The 20,462-nt window shown below is 46.8% G+C and overlaps 1 protein-coding gene across 1 annotated transcript; it reads right to left on the bottom strand.

Moving 5' to 3' along the window:
• Positions 1 to 2,748: 2,748 nt before the first annotated feature.
• TMOD1 (tropomodulin 1) lies at positions 2,749 to 19,393 on the bottom strand (the record flags this gene model as incomplete). The annotated part of the gene is made up of 9 exons (XM_082013058.1): positions 2,749 to 2,937; positions 5,417 to 5,561; positions 6,288 to 6,431; positions 7,972 to 8,079; positions 9,674 to 9,804; positions 10,257 to 10,346; positions 13,695 to 13,814; positions 17,166 to 17,322; positions 19,274 to 19,393. 9 exons carry the CDS (start codon positions 19,391 to 19,393, stop codon positions 2,873 to 2,875), a joined length of 1,080 nt encoding a protein of 359 aa, XP_081869184.1. The 3' UTR covers positions 2,749 to 2,872.
• Positions 19,394 to 20,462: the final 1,069 nt, after the last annotated feature.

The raw sequence follows: 20,462 nt of genomic DNA, 5'->3' as shown, positions 1-20,462 counted from the left end.
GTCTAAGCACTGATACATATTATGCTCTCTCTTTTCTTCATGTCTTGGGCTAGAAAGAGCACAATTTTATAATTCAGTCTATCAGCAAGTCTGGAGCACTAATCTGTTTGGAAGGCTGTTCCTGTATCACTTATCAGAACAGAATGCAACAACTATATATGTAAACTTTGGAAACTCCCATGATGATAAATAACCTTCAGTGCTTCCATTGTATATTTTAAAGTACTGCACAAATACACTTAACCTGTATGTTAGAGGTACTTAATTCTGCAGAGGTAAATGCTGAAAGCGAGCTAGCTGTTTGCCACGTGGTGGACCTCGCTTCAAGGTATAATTCTCCTGAGAGCGCCTGGCAGCTGGAGATTCTACCTCAAAGGCAGAGGGGAGCCATGGGGCCTCTTCTGGTCCTTGCTGCACTAAGGCAAGGGAGGAGAAGGGTTTGAGATGTACAGATGCAGGCCTGTAAAGCAAGGTTTCCTCTGCTGTAGAGCGGGAGGGTGGAGTAAGAGACATCCTTAGCCTCCCTCTTGCAAGTTAGCCCACGAGCAGCTTCTGTATCCTGGCTTCTGGATTAACTTTGTCAGATTAATACAAATGAGGGCTTGCCATGTGAAATGCTGTGTGCTGGGATCCAGGCACTTCAGTGGTAATGAGTGATGGAAGGCACGTTAACTCCGGGAGAGGTGAGAGTTAAGCTGGATTGGTTGTGACTGACAGATGCTGCAGTCAGCAGATGACTCTTTCTCCCTTTTCCTGGAGAGCTGCTGGGACAAGCAGTGATCCATTTGCTCCTAATTATCACCATTTTGTAGCTCCATTGCTGCACAGTTCGATGCCTTTCACCACAAAGCCTGATGCCTCTCAGCTCTCACATGCATCTTCGAGCAGAGCAGCTCTATAGGGATCAGCTGAGGAACCTGGAGTGATCCTGCCAGCTTAACCTACTTTTTAAACTGGACACTGCTACAGTGAAACACAGGACAAGGTTATTGCCTTTTTTTTTTCTTTTGTTTTTTTAGGGGCTATTTTTTTTCATTCGGGAAAAAATGCTGTTGTGGTACCCATGGTAGTGTTCCCTGCTCTGCAGATGCATCTCTCTGCATGTCTGGGTTTCTTAGTGCCATTGGGATTTCCCAGAAGAAGATTCATTTATCTTCTTCTGAAGGCAATGGAAGAGCTGAGCCTGTGCCATGCAAATCTGAGTGGATGGCTCAGCTGAAACTGTGTGGCTTTGGTTTGATTATTTAGTTGACTGTTTTGAAGTCTTTGCAGCGCATATGGAAGAAACAGGAGGTATGCCAGTTGTTTTTCTTTTTTTAAATATGTTTTCAAGTATTTTTCTTCTGTATTATTTTCATTTTCTGATATGGAACTTGCAGGGTGGGGGAAGAAGCTGTAGTGAAGCATTTATTTGACACTACTGGCGCATTTATTAAGATTTGAAGAGCAACAAATATGTTTTCCACATTGCTGAAAGTACGGTGTGTCTCCGCTTCATTGGTCAGAGCTAAATTGTGGGTGGTGTTTGCGCACAAGCTCGAAAGAAATCTGTGAGACTTTTGCTGGGATATGTGTAAAAGGCTGCAAAACTTCACTCTCAACAGATGTGTACAGGCAGGTTTCTAGGAAGTGAGAACATTTTCTAGGACATGTTGTCATCAGACCAAGAACATGGCTTCAGTATGGCAGTGCTTCTGCCAGGAAACTCTTCTTACCAAGCAGGATCCCAGCCATGTTAATAGAGGGAGTTTTGGATGGGATAGTGCTGGGTCCAGTCCACTGCATGTCTGGGAGCTACGCAAGCCTGTGGGGGATTCCTCCTAGGGTAGATGACGGGTAGTAGACTGTCTGACAAAAAGCTGTCAGACTGTATGCAGTGTAAGTGCAGAGTTAGGGTATTTCACTTAACAGCTTTTCTAGGGCACAACACTTAACTGTTGCATTTATGGAGGCATTCGGGATGGCAGTAAAAGAAACAATCCCTAGCAGAACAAATTTAATTAACGGACATGGTCATCTAGACAAAACAGTGAAGAGAGGGAATTTGACTTGTTTCCAGTGAATATCTGGACACATGCTTTTAACATTAGGCAACTGAAGGGAGAGGGGATTAGAAGGGAGGGGTCTGATTAGTTTGGCCATCTCTATGGGGTTAGAATTTGCATCACAGGTCTAAAGGTGACTGCTTTTTTCAGACATGCATAGGATAGAAGGATATTAACCCATCCTAAACCACTCAATTTTTGAGACTCTTTTATAATTGGTGGCCTTACATTCCATTTAATCAGGGGGTGGGGATCAATTTTTTCTAAGAAACACAGGGATGCATTTGAAACAGCATTTCCAACTAAGTGACTCAGCAAATGTCGGTAAAAAATTGTAATTAATAATTCTTGAAATTAACCATGTTTTTAGATAGTAGAAGTGCTTGTTAAACTAGTTGCTCCTCTTTAGTTACTTGAGATCAATTTAGAAAAAAAATAAAGTATTTTTTTAATACTTCTGTAATTTGTGTGGAACAGTTTTACCTTTCAGTCATGCATACCACATCCTAACTGTATGAAACACCGTGCAGGAAGTTTATAGAAAAATTAGGTCCCAGTTAATTAAGAGTCACTTTTACACTGGGATGTACTTTAAACTGAGATTGCATAAAATTGGCAGGTTGTTACTGGCTTGAATAGTTTCCAACTCTACAGAAAACATCAACAGACCTACTGGATAAAATCTTTCACTACAGCCACTAGTTAATTTAAACTGCTAGCGCATAAAACAGAACTGAGGCACCACAAATACTCTGTAAAGGCACTTATTGCCTTTCAATTTCCACAGTGTAGCACAGATCACCGGGAATGACCTCCACAGCCAGGAACTACACTCCAGTTCTGCACTTGGGAAAAATAGGCCCGTTCAACTCTGCAAGTCTTCTCTTCCTCACTGAAAAAGAAGAGGAAAAGGAGTCAGTCATGCAACAGGAAGACATGGATGGCAGGCTTGGCTTACCCACTGTGGAAAGGAGCTGAGACATAACTTTCTGCCAGGAAAGAAACAGGATAGCATCAGCTTCTGAATTCCTGCTTTAAGCAGCAGGTACAGTTTAAAATCAAGGAAGGTAAGATGAGGTTTCTCTCCCTATGAATTTTTAAGGCCAGAAGCTACTTTCAGCCTTAGCTCCCTTATTCTACAGTCAATTACACTTCATACAGTTTGTCTTTATAATCTGACTTTGGCCAGGAGACAGCAGGAGACAGATGCCACAGTTCTTTCTTGCTAGTTTTTCTCAATTGCCCTTTCAAATTAAAATAATTCTCAGTCATTTCTTATCTTAAGTGTTTAGCCTCTGGCCCTCTGATCATGGTTAACATAGTCAAAGCAGTCTTATATCTACTCTTAAAGTTGATTTACAGCTCTGAAAGGTACACTCATGACTTTTTAAGAAATGTGCGGGAGGAAAAAAGAAAAGAAAAGTATAAAGAGGATGCAGAAGTTAGCTCATGAGAATGAATGTAAAAGCCTTCATAATTGGTTCATATAGAGCATCTTGGAGAACAGAAGCTATAGGACTAAAACCAAGTTCTGGTAGCATCAGGTTGATGGTAGGCAAGAGCACTACAGTAGAGCACAAGCAGAGAGCTATTGCTGCCAGGGAGGAAAATAAAGTTTTTCTATACTTATACAATGTCCAGGTGTAGAGCTGAGATGCTATTGCCAGAGACTGTCAGATCGATGAATATGAGCTGCAAACAAGAGCCAAATCAGACAAAAAAGGCAGATCTTAATGGTCAAAGAGGCAAAATGCACAACTGTTACATGGAAGGCAGGTTGTGAATTCCTCCCCTTAACAGCAGGAACAATTAAACACTAGATTAGAATCTTCCAGCTGGTTACTTTGAACGCCAGGTGCTGCACGGTCATTAAAAACCTTGCTCTGTTCCAAAGGACAAAAAATAGCAAGCCTTTCCCGGTGCAGTTCTCTAGTGACCAGGAATGCAGCCACAGGCAGAATAAATATGCAGTGAACTGTAATACTGAGTATTCTGTGTGGTCCCTGAAGAACTGTCACATACCTCTATGTTTGGCCGTGCTTCCTAGGAGCACAGTACTGGATGAGGAAAGATTGATTTTTTTAATTTATTTTTAAAACACAACATATTTATCATCTGTCTAAATATGGCAGCCACTTAAAGCTGTTTTTCTGTGGCTTTTAAACCTGAAGTTGATTCATGAAGGGACAGAAAGACCCTGTTTGTGGTCAGTCACATGCAGATTAAAATACATGGTTCCAGTTTCCACCATTTTTTCACAGATGGCATTTTTATGTTAGGTCTTTTCCCAGACCCTGCCTGTTAGCCCTTGCTTTCTAGATGTGTCTGGCAGAAGCCAGCAGCACTAGTGGAGGCACGGGTGTCCCTGGGAGCTGCCAACCCAACCTCTGGCTCGCAGCAAGGCTCTGCCTAGCACTGGGTCCAGGCAGCTGCTGGCTCTGTCCCTCTGAGTCTTGCAAACCCCCACCTGCCCGGGAGAGGGGTTCTTCCTGATGTACAAAAAGGACAATCTGCAAAGTCTTTCTTACTCCTCCCAGATATATCGTCTGCCACTGCTGAGAAGGAGTTTGGTGCTGTCATGTTTGTAACCACCCTGCCTATGCAGTTAGGAGCTCTTGAGTACAGTGTGGCTGGTACGTTTGCTGCATTCAATACTGCTCTGTTGGACGGATTTCCAGTGCTCTACGGCAGCTTGTAGCCAAGCAATGGAAAGCCTCTGCCCGCATGCGTCAGCTGTAATGACAGTTTGCAGACTTGCCCACATTATGCCTCACAAGCACTTCTGATCACTACATTGAAGGTATAAAGATAACTCAAAGCCATATGGCTTCCTACCTCTCCCTGGAAACACTTTCCAATTTGTTTTGCTGAAGGAGATGGGCCAAGTCCCACTGCCATCAAAGTTCAACTCTACTACTTTTCATCTCCTTGTTAAAGTGGGAATGAAGCTGGAGGAAGACAAGCAGTTGGCAGGAATCAAAAGTGCTAGTGGCTCATAACCCATGTGTCACATGCTGTATAATGTGCCGTACCAAAGCATGTTAACAGCTCTTGCTCCTTCCCAACAAGACCCACTGTTACTGCCCAAAACATTGCTGCTTCTCTGGAGTTTTAGCTGCACAGTGTCTCCAGGTTTGGAGCACAACCCATTGCCTGGCCAACAGCAGCTGCATTAGGGAACCAGTCAGTGAAGACTGCTTTCCCCTTTGAGGGGCAAGACATCATCAGTCCCTTCAAGAGCTGGTTTCTAATTCAAGCACATCCACCAGTGCTGGGTGAACTGCTTCAAGTGAGCAGTTCTGCCCTTCTCCCACCAGGAATTGCCCACAGGACCTTCCCATGCTCCCTGGCTTGTAGACAGACTGACTCACCTAGGTCATTGTTATTCATCATGGCATTGGAGGCGCGGAGCCGGGGACCTTGCTGAGTGAAATGGTACCCAAACTTCAGCAGGGAGGTGTTTTTTTCCAACATGTTTGCGATTTCCATTTCTACTTTGTTGCCCAAGGGCTGGCTCTTTTGAAAACAGAAAAGCAAGCTGGTCAGGTCAGAGCAAGCACATAGATCTGCTGTCTCCACCCTCCTTTGGACCTGTTGGTCCATTTGGCATTTCTGACGTGGGAGCTGGGAAAACAAACTGCTGGCCTGTTCCTGGTACAACCCAGTGGCTCCAATCCTCCAGCAGACATTCCCACAAGTCCTCTTGCCCAGAAACTTTGTATCTTGGACAGATGTGCAGCTAAGAGAGATCTGGAGAAACTATGATTTTGAATTCCCAGTCACCTGCCCCTGAGCTCCCTGAAACACAGCTCAGGTGTTTCACTACTACCCTGTGGGTTTCTGGAGGAGCTAAGCTTTCCACAGCATTTGTAGCACTGCACACTCTACAGCTCTCCTCCTTCCCTTTTATTCTAGCAAAAATTTAAGTTTTACTAAATATACATTATCATTTAAGTCCCCACAAGAGCTGGAAGCAAGGTGTGATATTGGACAAGTACATCACTGCCCTCCAGGGCAGCACCAGGAACACGGAAAGCTGCTTGCACTGCCACAGCCTTCGTTAGTTACTGTAGGTAGTAGCAGATACTGCCCAGGAACTGCAGCAGAAACAAGGGGCTGAAACCTCTCCAAAGCAATCTGGCAGGGGTGGCAGGCTGCCACCCTCCACCTTGACCAGCTACTCAATTTCCTGCAACCAGGACCCGTTCAGTTGATCAGAGCTCCCGTTCACCCACGCTTTACCTGATTGTCAATGCGCAGCTCTACGAGCGATGTGTTGCCCTGGAGCGCTTCAACAACAGCCAGGATCCCTGACCCAGAAATGAAGTTTGACTCCACGTTCAGGCTCTTCAGTGTGTTATTGACCTTCAGCATTTCTGCCAGTGCCTGTGGGCAGAGGTGGGTGGGAAATGCTGGCAGTCAGACAGGCAGGGGCAGAGCACTCCAGAGCAGCAAGGCTTCAACTGCCATTGCCTCCGGAGGACACTGGGAGGACCACGTGTGCCAAGCAGTTTCACTGCCCCCAGATGTTAAAGCTCTGTGAGCGGTGAAGGGGGTTCCCCCTTGTTGCAGGGGGATTCTTGAACATGAGCATGCTGGAGGCCACAGCAAAACCTCGTAGGGAGAAACCCCTACAGCCAACCCAAAAGGCGACAGCTTCACCTGTCCCTCTTCTAAAACCAGCATGGAGATGGCAGGGATGCTGCCCAGCGTTAGCCCTGCCTCCTGCCTGATGGGCTCCCTGCCTGCACTGCTCCTTCCGTGTGGGGCTGAGATGCTTCCCATCACAGCAGGCAGAAAGAGGAGCACCTGTCTCCAACAACAAGAGGTCCTCCACATCCAAGACGTCCTCCCAAGTGACATCACAACCACATTAATCACTTTTGCTTCCCTTATCGGGTAAGTCTAGAAGTGGGCTAGCACGCTCCCAACCCCCTCAACCTGACCTGATGATCTCGTTTCATAAGCTGCATGGAAGGACCCATCCACATCACTAAAGAGAAGGACCAGAAAGTGATGCCCAAGCAGGAGGGTTGACCTGCACCCCCTCATATAACATTTGGCTCCAAAGCTCCCCTAGCACTGCACAGTGCCCCAGAGGCCCTCAAACAGCGCCAGTGCTGCCTGCACAGGCTTATTCCCCAGTCCAGGGTTCCTGAAAGAATGTGAGAGCTGTACTCACAGTCCAAAAAGAAGTTTTTTTCTAACAGGAAATGGTGCACACATTTGTGTGTGGAGGTAGGTAGGGATGGCCTGGGTGAAGAAGAGCAAAAATTCATTGAAGTGGTGCTGGAGGAGTGTGCAAGGATGCAGCCTGGAAGGTAGCATGAGAGCCAGGCAGAACAGCTCAGCACCTTTCTGCATCCCCACCGATATTTAAGACCACTCGCAGCAGCCAGAAAGATCCTTTATCATGCACAGAGGCCACACGTAAGAAATGCAGAGTCCTGCTTCTGCACAGGTCTGCACAAAGGAATATAGGAAGACAGCCAGAGCAGACGTGTGCAAGGGGAAGGATGTGTGCGCACACAGCAGCGTACGGCTTTGTACCAACAGAAACAAATGGGGTAGCCTTGATGTAGCGTAAATCAAGAGAGACAAACTGCTTTTACAAAATGCTACGAGGAAATCAGTTCTTGTCTCCTGCTCCTTTTCCAGATGGTCCTTGAGAATGAATATGAGACCAAATGGGATTAAAGGGTTGTATCCTGAAATCTCTGCAGCTGAAAAAGGAAGTGAAGGAACTGAAGCCTGCCTGGCTTTCACTTGTGCTCCCGAAACTGAAGCACCTGCACCAAACGCCAGAGGTGCAGAACATGCCAAACGCACTGTAAGGTACAAAAGTAGTCAGTCAGTAACTCTGAAAACACCTTGCCCAAGAACAGCTGCTGTCACAACTTTATGACAATGAGCCAACAGTACTTACGAAAGCAACAGGATCATTGCTCCGTGTCCCAACTATACTGAACTTCTTCACATAGGTGTTACTTTTCAGCGCTTCCGCAAAAGCTTTTAAAGTTGGTATGGGAATATTCTGTGAAAAGAAATGCAGAAAACCTGTGTTAGGCCATCATCCATATGAAGGAATATGTAATACATTTAAACGATACTTCAAATTTCTTAAGGTTGGATCACCAAATGCACGGAAGTAATTTAGGAAGAGGTCGATAAATGTTTTTACAAGTTCCCTTGCTATAATCAGCAAGGCCTAAGGAGCACAGCAATGTCTTCATCCTATTTCCTGCTCTGCTGATAGCTCACTGCCTTGATTTGAAGCTACAAAGTCTCTGCCATTTAATTCAATTGCCCAGAATTCAACTACTTGTGAACACAAGTGTTGGGGGGATGTATGTAACTAGAATCCATGAGCCTACAAAGCACCGCTCCTGCACTTTTTAACACAAATGACAGCACTGAGGAACATTCAAGTCATGTTCAGGAAAATTTCCACCTACAGGGCCTGATCCAGAGAGACCTGAAACGATCTCCTTGTAGTACAAACCACAAACACCTCTGACTGCTTTATATGAGTCAGGCCATCAGCCATGCTAGGTCTCAGCCCAGAAAATAAATCCATGCTGCTTATTCTGAGTTCCTAGAAAATGCGTATTTTTAACTTCTCAAGCACTTTAGATATCCTTTTCAGATGCACAAATTTTCACTTGTCTAAAATTTTAAGTGGTATTCTCAGCTTGGACTTCTTGCCACACCATTTGGATCCCACCATTTGAGACAGTCAAAGCCATCTGCAGAGCCACAACACAGAGCTCAGCAGGCTACCACCTCTACCACCACTCCCCAGTTCTCCAAACCGTGTCCCAAAGTCATGAGTCCAACACACAAAAAAAGTGCCAGCCTGCCAGACCCTCAGCCTGGTGTCTTCAAGGGATGTTCAGGGTCACTAGCCAGAATCAAATATGTGAAAGTAAAAATCTTTTTGTTATAGAAAGGTGCAGGTGGCATGGCACAAGTGCTTTTAATGTGCATGTGCAGTTAACCACGTTCTTGCTATTTGAATGTGTCATCATTCAACGGACCTCATAGAATGGGGGTCCTGGAGTTGGGGGACACAATGAAAACTGTATTTTTTAGTATGCGTATGAGTCCCAGAGGCAACATAAGATGTGATGCTGCGTCCTGATTTGCTTTTGACAAGAAGTAAAAAGATCCCACAGAAGGGATGGGTGGGAGATGGACAGGGCTACCTGCAAGGGAGGTTTCTTCATATTTTCATGGCAAGTGTCAGGATTATGAAGCCTTTTTCCTCCCACCATTTTGTCTTACATAAACAGCCCTTCCACCAAATGTGCCTGACTAAACCATTAAAGCAACCTAGAATGCCTTTAACCAGACAGGCTGGAGTCAGGTCTCCCAAACTGCCCTTAACACAGCTCTGCTCTTCCAGGCATCTAGAACAGTCCTCCTGCTACCAACCCCACACTGTTGTCCCACAGCAGGTAACAACCCCTGCTGCCCAAAATGGAGATGGGAAGCACTGGTGTTTCTTGTCTGGCTACACACGGTGTTATGGTATTACTCTGTGCAGCAAAGCAGACTTGGTTTCTGCCTTTTGTGTATCAAATGTTTGGTCCTGTTATTAAGAGAGGAGAGTAGAAAGGAGCAAATACCATAATATTGTTAAGGTTGACTTCCTCAAGGTCAGGATCATTGCTTTGTATTCGTTTCAGAGTTTCCTCCACATCCGTTGAGTTTGGTTCCTCATCAGGAACTGGTTTGTACTGTGTGGGCTTAATCACACCTGCAAGTGAAAAGCAAGACATGTGAAACTGAAAGTGTGTTTCTCCTCTTCCAGAAGCATGTTGGTGGAGGGAAGCATGACCTAACAAACAGGCACAAGATGAGAGACTGAACAAGCACTCTTCAGCTCCACCTACGCTCACATGCATCCAGAAATGTTCCTCAGCACTGGGGCCAACCAGCGCAGCACACGCTCTCAGGGTCCAAAACTGGGTGATGGAGGGCAGACGTGGGGCTGCTCCCTGGGCTGTGCTAGCTCCCAGATGGTGCCAGAGCAGCGGCTGAGACTGCTGGCTCACACAGGGCAAGGGTGCACCAGAGGTGGCCCCAGCAATTACAGCCTGCTCTGACATTCATGGCTCCAACCTTCAGCCTAAAAATAATTCCTAATTTGCCTCTGCTAGCAGCTTCAAAGGTACACACTGCAGCCTGCTAACAATCTAAATCACTTACTGTTGAGCCCTTCTTTGTTCACAATGGTGCTGCTCCCCAGTGCCTCATAGTACTGCTGGTTACTCATCAAGGTGTGCATACCAAGGATGGCTACAGAAAAAGGAAAGGAGAACATGACTTGAGTTATTGTAGGCTTCAAAGCCAGGAAAAAACACATACATGCTGTGTGGCCCAGGATGGGGGTCCGTAGTGCATTACCTTTACCAGTGCAAGCACAAAACAACATACAAAGGTGGTACCAAGCCCCCCAGCTGTCATAAATACACAACAGGGATAAAATGTTGTCCCTTTTTCATTCCAATGTAGCTTGAGTCATAGAAGAGGAACATCATCTTGCAGACCACAGACAAACAGCCAAGTACTCCCAGTAGCTGGCTTGATTCAGCATCATGCAAAACTAGTGAGGGGAAGACAATAAAACACAAAAAACCTGCCATTGGTAGGATTTAAAGTAAGTAAGTGGTCCAGTCCAGCGGGAGCCTCCATACCCTCATCGCCCTTGCTCACCTGGGCATATGCCACATGCTGTGACAATCCAGTTTTTGAGATGAGCTGTGCTGCACACAGAACCAAACCGAGCCCTCAGGCAGCAACATAAGAGGTGACTGTCATCCAAAGCGTGGCGACGCACATCATGTTTTTACTCAACAACAAGCGGGGTGGTGGTGGTGGTGTGCTTTGAATTGATCTCTGTATGCTTGGAAGTTGACACTGTGAGAAGCTGAAGCTCTGCTGGCTCAGTTGAAATGCAGAAAGTGATGGTATGAACAAAATTCAAAGACTGTAAGAGCCCAAAAGCCAGACTTCTGCCAGTTTGTGTATCTCAGGCTCATGACTGCAAAACCAATATGCAAATGTGCATTGAAACATGCCCAGGGGGATCTGCTGACATTCTTACCAGCTGCAAATGAGCAGTGGGAAGCCAATAGCTTAGAAACATTTGGGCGAAAACTCAGTTTATAAAAATAACCCTGCTACTCACAGTAAGTTCATGTTTGAAAATAAACTTTTTTTAATCAACTCTTTTTTTAATAACTATATGACTTTCTAAATAAAAATGCAGACACGTGAATACCTGTTATAAACAGACACATTTGAGCAAATCTTGACCTCTGAATGAGTACAGTCGTTAAATAACAGACAAATCTCTCCCTAAAATTCAAACATGCCACCACAAAGGCAGTTTGCCTTCCCATGAGCGGCTCCTCTTATGTTTGGCTGGCACCAGTCTGTCACCATTTGCTCAGTCGTGGTTGGCCAAGAAGGGCTGGGAGTTGCAAGAGAAGGCTATCCCTGAGGTCCATCACATGATGGCATCTGTTATTGCGACAGCTCACTGTGACTGCAGGTTTGGGTTGCACAGGCAGGACAGCCTGCAGCAAACAGGGTCAACGAACACCACCACCCACTTCCTACACCCCCGCCAGCACATCCCCAGTTGGACTGCACAGAGCCAAGCAGTCTCTGTCTGAAAGTCTGAGTGAGGTTGGGCACTTTGAGTTTGCTGCTTTGTATTTGAGCCAGCGCTCTTCGCTGCCCTGTACTCACAGATGAAATCTTCAGGAGTGCACCACAGCTCAGAAAAGTAATTTGCAGGCTCAGCATTTTGGGGACACACATACACCCCAAACACAGCTTACTCTGACAATGAGATCTCTCCACCAGCCAGGACTGAATATTTGGACTGCAGACAGAGAGAAGGATCTGTTGTTATGACCACATGGGGTTTTGGGGGCTAGAGTTTGTGCTGGTAGACAAAAGGGAGCTGCTGTTTGTAATTCTGGTGCTTAATATGTATTATCCAAAAGAACTCAAGCAGAACGAAGACATCCCATTTCTGCCTTCCCCAGCTGACCAAAGCACAGGAGCCCTTCCAGGACTTGCTGAGAGCCACCCACAAGAGCTATCCTACTGGCCTTGCCAAGGAAGGGATCCAAGACACCACGGCTAACAACGAGCCTTGCTAAATAGGCAGGAACTTTTTCATAGCCTTAGCAAACTTGGAAAAGCAATGCTGTCACTGTCAATATTGAGATATTGACAATACAATGTCACAAGCACAGCTTGTATCACATCAGTTCTCTTGCTGCCACTTCAAGTGTATTCTCCCAACAATTGCAGAACAAGCTGCCCTGAACAGCATTTCTCTGTGAAAATAACTGCTGCACAGATATGGAGCTTAGAAAGGGAGAGTTTATAGGATAGGGCTTCATAGGACTCTGGGAGTACAGTAAAAAAGCAAAACCTGAAGATGCAATGCTTGGCCAGGGCACATATACTGGAAGCCTTAATGCAGAAACACATTTCTAAGCCAGAATATGATATTATTATGTGGAAGATGTCTAGTTGGTGTGGTTATTCTACACGCTATCTTACAGACTTCTGGCAAGGAGGATACTGCTAGGGAGTATGGAAGTCTGAAGGAGACAGAACTGGAAGAAGAAGCCAGTAGCACTGAAATACTCATTGACTGCTAGACTAGCAGGGGCATGTGAGCACCAAAGGGGTGTTCATACGCGTCTCTGGCCAAGGTGTATCCTATCCCAGTCACAAAGCTAAGTCCATGCCACTGGCTTCAGCAAGATACCAATATTGTCATCTCTAAAGTGGCAGTGCAATGCGTCTTGCAGGAGGTCACCTCCACTCAGACAACACTGCCTGGAAAGCAGCAATGGGACATTGCTTCAACCTACCCCGCATGGAGGCGTAAACCCCTCAGACAGGGACCAGGCCAGTCCTTCTTGGTTTGCACGGGTCTTGTTTACCCTGGTGAAGAGCACGCTGTTGGGGCTCAAACAGCACCTGCAATCGCTCTGTCCTCCAATCCAGCTCGCTCTGCATGCCGACCTGCTTCTCAGTCATCATGAAGTACACCAGGCTTTTAATGCTGGATTTCCTCACCACTGAGCCAACACTCACAAAACTGACCGACCACACAAATCGCAAGAAATCCGTAGCTTTAAAATGTTTTGGAAAAGCTCTTTAACAAACAGCAGCCCCGAGCATCTGTTGAAAGACTGCTCTAACCCAACAGCTCCTTTAATAGGTTGCACATGAAATCCACATTCTCACTGGGTCTGCTTGATTGTTTCCTAGAGGTTGGGCTTGAAGAAAGCTGTGCTCCTAAAGGTGACAGGCTGCAATTTGCAAGATTCAGTGGCAGAGACAGGAGAATAGATCAAACAGAACACTTTGTTCCCTTAATAAATCCTTCTTCTCTCTCCTCAGCTTTGGTCCACGCTCCTTGATTAAATCACATGGGCTGAGAGTAACTTTAAATATACACTTCTTTTTTAACAGAGAAATAAATCCTGTCAAAACTGACAGCATTCAGATAAACAGCAAAAAGCTCAATAGCTCATTTCCCACAAAAGAACAAACAAAAAGAAACTAGTAGCTGAACAATTTGAACCCCCAATTCATGTGAAACTATTTTACCAGCAATGTCACAGAGCTCTGCATCAGAGGCATTAGCAAGGGCTTCCTCCAGTTCCGGCTCCAGAGTCACACTTTCCAAAACGGGATCCATCGGCTTCTGCTTGGGGATCCAAGCTTTTCCTATAAATGCAAAGTGAGGTCACTCTCAGTATAGCTATAGCACCTGTTTCACAACTAGCCATGCAGACGCATTTCCCTGGGGTGAGATTTGCACAGTGGAAAGGACAAAAGGTGCACAAGGACCTAGAGAAAAATCAGAGCAGACACTGAATGCCTTCCCATTAGCTTGGTCTGAGTCCTGCTGCGATGTGAGCCAGGAGACACCTGCCAGACGCCTCCAACTGTGGAGCTGGACTCTTTCACCTGCACAGAAGGATGCATCTACAAAATCCCAACAGCACATTTGTACAGGACAATGATTGTTCAACGCACAGCACTCAGAAAGCCACACACAGCCTGACCCTGCAGGAATTCACTTCTTTGAAGACTGCATAAAAGGGATGGAGATTTTCCAGCACTCACATGGTCCAAGAGGGGCCAGTGGCCTGGATCCAGTGTAAGATTGGTCCTGCCACTGAGACAGCTCCTGCTGCTAACTGCAATGCACAGTGGTAGGGCAGATGGCACATTAGTCAAGAGGGTGGAAAGGAGGTGGTGGAGAGGCTCTGGCAGCAGGCAGGGATAGCAGTCGGTCATCCAGTGAGCACATGGGATGCAAGGAGGAGCAGGCTTGGAGCAGCTGGTCTGGCTGCAAAGGACAGTTGGGCAGGAGGGAGAGACAAAGAGGGCATGCCAGATGGAGACCTCTGTGCTCTATCTCCAGGGAGAGCACAGGCCAAAGAACAGGTCTTTTCCCTATAAGTCAAAGGTGCAAAGCCACAAGTACAGCTGGTAACACAAAGCTGCCATCTCAGCTGCTTGCTTGTGGCCTTTCCCTAATGGGGGCTGCCCACGTGGGCACGGGGCTGTGCAGCGAGTAATGCAGCTCCAGCCCTGCTCTGAATGCTGTGGGCTCCTCAGCACTCCCCCATCTCACTGCCCAGGACGATCACTGGGCAAGCCACGACTCTTCCTCTGCTGGAGCCGGCTGCATCCCAAGGAGGAGTGGGGCAGGCGACGAGGTTCATGGCGCTGCATGGCTGTGCCCAGCTTCTAACTGCTCGCACCACCAATGGGCAGGTGGATGTCTTTGCAGAGACTGAGTCGGTCAGGTCTGCGAGTTCACAACAGGCCACCTACCTGCGACTGCCCCCGCCACCAAAGGAAGGCGAGAGGCTCGTAGTGTTTGAACGCACCACGGCAGGGAGCAGCCTGTGGGGTAAACCCAGTGCTGCTGCGGGATGAGAGGAGGAGGAGGAGGGATCCCAGACCCCTCGCCTGAAACAGTCCAGGATCACTGCAGAGAGATAGCGAGTGCAAAGCTCTTGGGCTGGCATGCCAGGCAGGACTATTTTTGTCCCCCCTCTGAAACCAGAGCCAGTGGCACCAAAGGGAAGATGTGCAGAAACAGAAGGGGCTAAATTTAGCCTCAGGGAAGAAGCAACTGCGCTTCAGGCTCCCCCGGTACGAAATGGAGGCTGATATAAAGAGCCTTTTGCAAAACGGCCCATCTCCTGCCTGCGCGCTGCTGCCCTGACGAAGAGGGCAGGAATCTGCCTCCTGGGACACAGCTGCTCTCACAAAAATAGGGACTGTGTTATGTGTGCCTGCACCACCAGGCACCTCTGGGTACTCTGCAGCAAAATGTCTGGGGAGGGCTGGCCCCCTCAGCTCTGGCTCAGTGCGAAGACCTGGAACTGTTGTCCCACTGGACACACGGCTCAGCAAACTGAATATACGATCTGGTTGGTTCAGCAGGTAATAGGAAAAACAGGGCAAACTTATTCTGGTGTCATGCAGTAATGCCTTTTGACATCTCAGTGTCATTGAAACTTCTGGGCTTTAATTTTAGAAAGTTTCATATCTCAGTCATGCTTTATTACAAGTTTGAACTTTATATTAAATGGTGCATGCAAAACCAGCATTATATAAAACACAGCATGTTATGAGAGAGGGCGAGATATGATATAACACACCAACTCCTACCCTGTCCAGCAGCATGGCCAGGGAGAGCACCAGGGAGAGCAAACTAGAAAATCACCCTCCGAACTGCAATCGTGGTGATTTATTTCCAGCTCTGCCACAACTGTGAATATGTAATTTACATCTCTGGCTCACAGTCAATGTTCAACAGCATGTTACAAGTGAAAATATGTTTAATATGATTGAGATCACATCAGATTGAATTATAATTAGCTCAGACCAGAATCTGAAGACTCAGAATGCCTGAAATACCTCCGTCTCCTGTGAAGCACTGCTCCTATCTGCTGGGCTAGCCAGGGGGGTAGCCAGCACTGGGTCAGGGTACATTTGAAGTTGCTAAATCACTCTTCCTGATGGCACTCAATTTACTCTTTTCATTTACTTCTTTCAAGGAGAAGTCTTTTTTTTTTTTTTTGCTAAATATACCACCTCAAGTTTATTAAATGGACAGATTTAACACAAGCTCTTTCTCAGAGAGCCACGTGGATCAGTGAGGAGGCAGCTTTGAGAAAGACCTCAGTTGGGAAACATGCTCACATGTCCACATTTTCATGCTCTTCTTTTTTGACGTGGGGCAACCAGTAGTGTGAACAGCATACAACCAGATCTTCTGCTGCAGGGGTACCATGGTACAGAGCGAGACACAACAGACAAAAAAAGCTGCCGAGAAGTTCCTGTGACCCAGAGGCAAGGAATGACCAGACCACATCCCATGCTATATGATATTCAGAGTGCTAATAGGAGCAGGAAACTCATTTGGATAATGGGAAATGTCCCAGAACAGGAAAAGATGGCAGGAGAGGAAAGAGAAGAGGCATGGTACGGTGCAGGAAGACAGAAGCATGCAAGCTGCAGGAGACTGGGAAATGAGGCTGTTGTTGTCAAAAGGTGATAAAGACTAGACAGGAACTGTTGGGATCATCACAGCTGAGGGGAGCTGTGGAGTTTCCCTATACCAAGATGAAGTTCAAAGTGTAGGGATGGAGCATGAAAGGCAATGGTGGAAGACAGAGAGCAGCCTGAAGAGCTCACAGGAGGACAGGGCAGAGGAGGAACAATAGAGGACAGAAGATGATGTCTTCCCCAGAGCTTGATACAGCTGCAGTGGGGTGGGGACGGAAAGAGCCTGCACAGTGGTACAGCCTCTGTCCATCACTTAACAACAGACCAGGTGGTACCCAAACCGCCAAGCACATGGACCCCTTGGGCACACCACAGTTCATTAGCCAGCCTGGCTTGGGGCTAGACAGCAGAGACAGCAGATCCACCAGCCCGATGGAGTCAAAATGAAGTTGTGCTTAGTAACATGGGTCAGAAACAACCCTTCTGCTGTGCACCCATTCTACCTTCAGCATGACGCACTCAGCGTGGTGCAAAGGATGACCATACCTCTCTTTTCACCCGTGAAAGGAACCAAGTCTTCTCTGTCTTTAACGTCCTTCGCCTGCTTTTCTAGGTGGGCCATAAGTTCCTCCCTTTTGAACGGGCCGGTTGGTGGCTTTTGCGTCTGATCCCGCTGCCTGAGCCCTGCCGGCAGCAATGCATTCTAGACATGGAGGGCAGAAACACAGGTTATCTCTGCAGGCCACTATCCCCATCCATCAAATAATCTTCTCTCTCTACTTTACTCATTGCACTGTCTTTCTTCCATATTACTGCACAACTTGCTTGTCCTTATGTCAAAGGTTATCTCCATCCAACCCCATCATCTAAGACACATGAAGAGCCTTCCCCCCTCCAATTTCAAATGCTGGCTCCACTAGAAGATTTCCATGCTGACAAGTGGATGTTTCTCTGCAATAGCGGCTCCAGCCCACCGGGGGCTCTCAGCCATCACCTCCTGCTCCTCCTAGCCTCTTCCCACACCCTCACTATTTCTGCTGCCTCTTTGCAACAGTCACAGCACCACAACCAAGCTGCTAAACTCAACCAATCTTCTCGTCCCTCTATGTGCCTGTCTGAATCCCCACATGCCCCATGCGTCCCAGCAAGAATCAGTTGTAGTTTCCCAACAAGAAATCCCATGGTCTTTCACAGAGCAGACCAGAGAGATGCGGTGATCTCTTCTGCCTTTCATGATCCATCACAAAACCACAGGCAGGGTCTCATGGAGAAGGTCACACTGTTGCAGAACAAAACCCCTGCAAACCTCAGCATTTTTTGAACCGCCTCCTTGTGATTCGGTCACATTAGCCACCATGGGATGTTGCTTTGTGCCTGACACATATGGCACGTAAGCACCTGCTTATATTTAAATATAGAACAGCCTTAAAGCAGTAAGACTATTCCCAGATTTGACACTAAGCATGTTCTTTAAAGCTTTGCTGGATAGAAGCCAACATTTACTTTTTAAGACATCCAGGGTGATTTTGAACAACATGCTGATTTTTCCATGCCTTCCTAATAAAAGTAATTAATTATAATTTAAATCTGTATCAGTGAAAAGCCTGTGAAGGAAAATGACTAATAGGAAGCAATTAGACTGGGGCAACAGAGGAGAACTGTGCTAATGCACAAGCAGGGAGGCATAGGAAACAGCTTGCTTCCTCAGGCTTCATGCTGTGAGAAGTGACCATGCAATCTTCATGCTTTAACTCCTGTATTCAGGCTACACCTGTACTGACAGTTGTTTGCGATTATTTTCTGCATTTTTCACAGGACGCTGCCCGACTCTGTGTCTTCTGAGGCAGCTGTAACCAGCCCATCAGCCCATACGCTTAATCCCAGGAGCTAGCCTGCCACCTCTTCATTATTTTCCTGTGTTGCTATTAAAAATACTGATGATGCAAGCTATGCTGCCCATCATCTCCCCCAGAAACACTAATTGCATATTGCAGGAACAATTTCTCACTTGGCAGTGCCCAGCCTCATCGTCTAACATTGCCGTAACCCAGAGCCCTGCCAGTTGGCTCTGCACATCCCGTGCTAGCAGCACAGGACAACGTTGCCTCCAAAAAGCTTTCACCGCTTGGCAGCAGCAGGCCTAGTGTTTGCATATGTGCAGCTCTTGCTGATGTTGGGAGGTTACTAAAAAGTAATTGTCCCATTTTTCAAAACTCTGGGATTGGGATTTCTGCCTAAATGGAGGAAAATACAGACCATTTGAAGTTTGCTACAAAAAAAAAAAGCCCAAACAACCCACAAAACCCAAAACATTCCCTCCAAGGTGGCCTGATCAGAAGCAGAGACCCAGTTTCTGCATGTTTACTGCCCTACCCCAGCACGGGCTGACATCAGTGCTGCAAACTGCAGTGCTCGTCACACCAGAGCACGCACGCCAGGGCAAGGGTAGGGGAATATCACAGAAACAAAGTCCCATGCATAGCCCGTGCTTGCGATGGCAAAGCTGCTCCTGCTCACCTGCAGCCAGTCTCTTCCATCCTTGCACTGAGTACAGGCTCTGCAAAGGATCCCACTTAAATACAGATTACTAATGCAGCTCATTCCCCCACAACTGAGATTTACCACCTCGCAAATCTCCTGTAAAAATTACTTACATCAGGATCCAGCTCTTCCAGCTCATTCTCTAACTTTGTGAGCTCCTCCTCTGTCAGAGCTCCGAGGATCTTGTCTTCATCCAGGTCTCGGTATTTTTCCAGCTCCTTTCTATAAGACATCTTAGAGGAGTCTTGCGAATCTCACTGTTACGCCGAAACAGGATCTGAAATGAAAACAAGAAGCGTAACACTGAACACATGAAACATGACACTGTAGCCCGGCTGGCCAGAGAATGGTGAATACCACGGAGTTGCAGAAGATTTATGCTTAAAGCATGGCTGACTTCAAAGCCAGGTCAGATTGCTCAGGGCCCCCCCGTCCATATCCCACATGCAAGTTAACGGCCCATGGTGATGAGAGCGGCACATTGCTCCATCACAGACTTACAGGCCAGCCCTGAGGAAGTACTTTGTACAGGACCCTGGCTAGAGAGGTCTTTCCCCAAGCAATGCTAGATGTTAACAAAGTGTCCTAGGCATTTATTTCCTTGAAGTACAATAAACCACAAATCATAAAGTCTGCAGCTCTCATGCCCTTACAGTCCCTCAGTAACACCTCCCTGGCACACGGCACTCCAGATAACGTTGTCACCAGACTGGAAAACAGATTTGTAGCATCACTGAGTACCTCTGAGCCCTGCAAACCTCCATGAGGCTACAGTGCGTGGCACTCCTTCCCATGTTTTAAAGCCACAAGGAGATCAGGAAGTATTATCCATCCGTGTTCAGGAGGCTGCCAGTTAAACGTGCTGTTTCGTGACCCACCTTCCCTGAGACAACACGTGTTCGCGCTGCTGCAAGCTAAGCGGCTGACCTGAGTGTTGCTGCACGCCTAAACCAACCCTTCAAGAAGAGAAGTGGGAGTAACGTACTAAATGACCTATCCGGATAATCCCTGCTGACCCAGGGGTTTGTCCCATGTCTCCTAATATAAAATGCCATACACAATCACACGCACATAACTGGACCTCTGCCAGTTCTAAAAGACTGTAGTAGACCTACAAAGGTCAGCCTGTTTAAAATACGCAGGTGGGTTAAAAATACGCTCACTACAACACAAAAGAGTGTATCCAACTCTCTTTTTTTCTGAAAGTTTCCTTCTGTTCCATAGCACTGCCTGTATAATTACATTTTTTTGGCTCAATTTTTGAGGAGAATAATGAACTCCAGACAATTTAAAGTGGCTTTT

This window comes from Phaethon aethereus (genome assembly GCF_964289735.1).
Source record: "Phaethon aethereus genome assembly, chromosome: Z".
In the NCBI taxonomy this organism is placed as follows: Eukaryota; Metazoa; Chordata; class Aves; order Phaethontiformes; family Phaethontidae; genus Phaethon; species Phaethon aethereus.
Note: the sequence above shows the minus strand (reverse complement) of the source record. Positions and strands in the feature narration are given on the sequence as shown.